The 355-nt window shown below is 68.7% G+C and overlaps 1 protein-coding gene across 1 annotated transcript in view; it reads left to right on the top strand.

The window, feature by feature from the left end:
- FAM84A (family with sequence similarity 84, member A) overlaps positions 1-349 on the top strand; it is a gene marked incomplete at both ends in the record, with an annotated part of 672 nt that extends 323 nt beyond the window's left edge. The window contains 1 exon segment of the mRNA XM_010142896.1: positions 1-349. This exon segment is cut by the window's left edge and continues 20 nt beyond it. Within this exon segment, the coding sequence (XP_010141198.1) occupies positions 1-349 (349 nt within the window).
- Positions 350-355: the final 6 nt, after the last annotated feature.

Here is a 355-nt window from a genome sequence, read left to right as displayed (position 1 = left end):
GCGAGGCCAGCCAGCCAAGTACAGCGTGAAGGGCTCCGGCAGCCCTGGCCAGGAGACGCCCACCCACCACCTCCACCACCAGCTGGTGCTGAACGAGACCCAGTTCTCCGCTTTCCGCGGCCAGGAATGCATCTTCTCCAAGGTCAGCAGCGGCCCCCAGGCTGGGGACCTCAGCGTCTACTCCGTGTCAGCCCTGCCTGCCCTCTGCAAGCCGGGGGACCTGCTGGAGCTGCTCTACCTGGGGCCGTCGGAGCACCCGCCGCCGCACTGGGCAGTGTACGTGGGCAGCGGGCAGATCATCCATCTGCACCAGGGGCAGATCCGCCAGGACAGCTTGTACGAGGCGGCCGCGGGC

The sequence above is a fragment of the Buceros rhinoceros genome, unplaced genomic scaffold (genome assembly GCF_000710305.1).
Source record: "Buceros rhinoceros silvestris isolate BGI_N320 unplaced genomic scaffold, ASM71030v1 scaffold23599, whole genome shotgun sequence".
Taxonomy (NCBI): domain Eukaryota; kingdom Metazoa; phylum Chordata; class Aves; order Bucerotiformes; family Bucerotidae; genus Buceros; species Buceros rhinoceros.
Note: the sequence above shows the minus strand (reverse complement) of the source record. Positions and strands in the feature narration are given on the sequence as shown.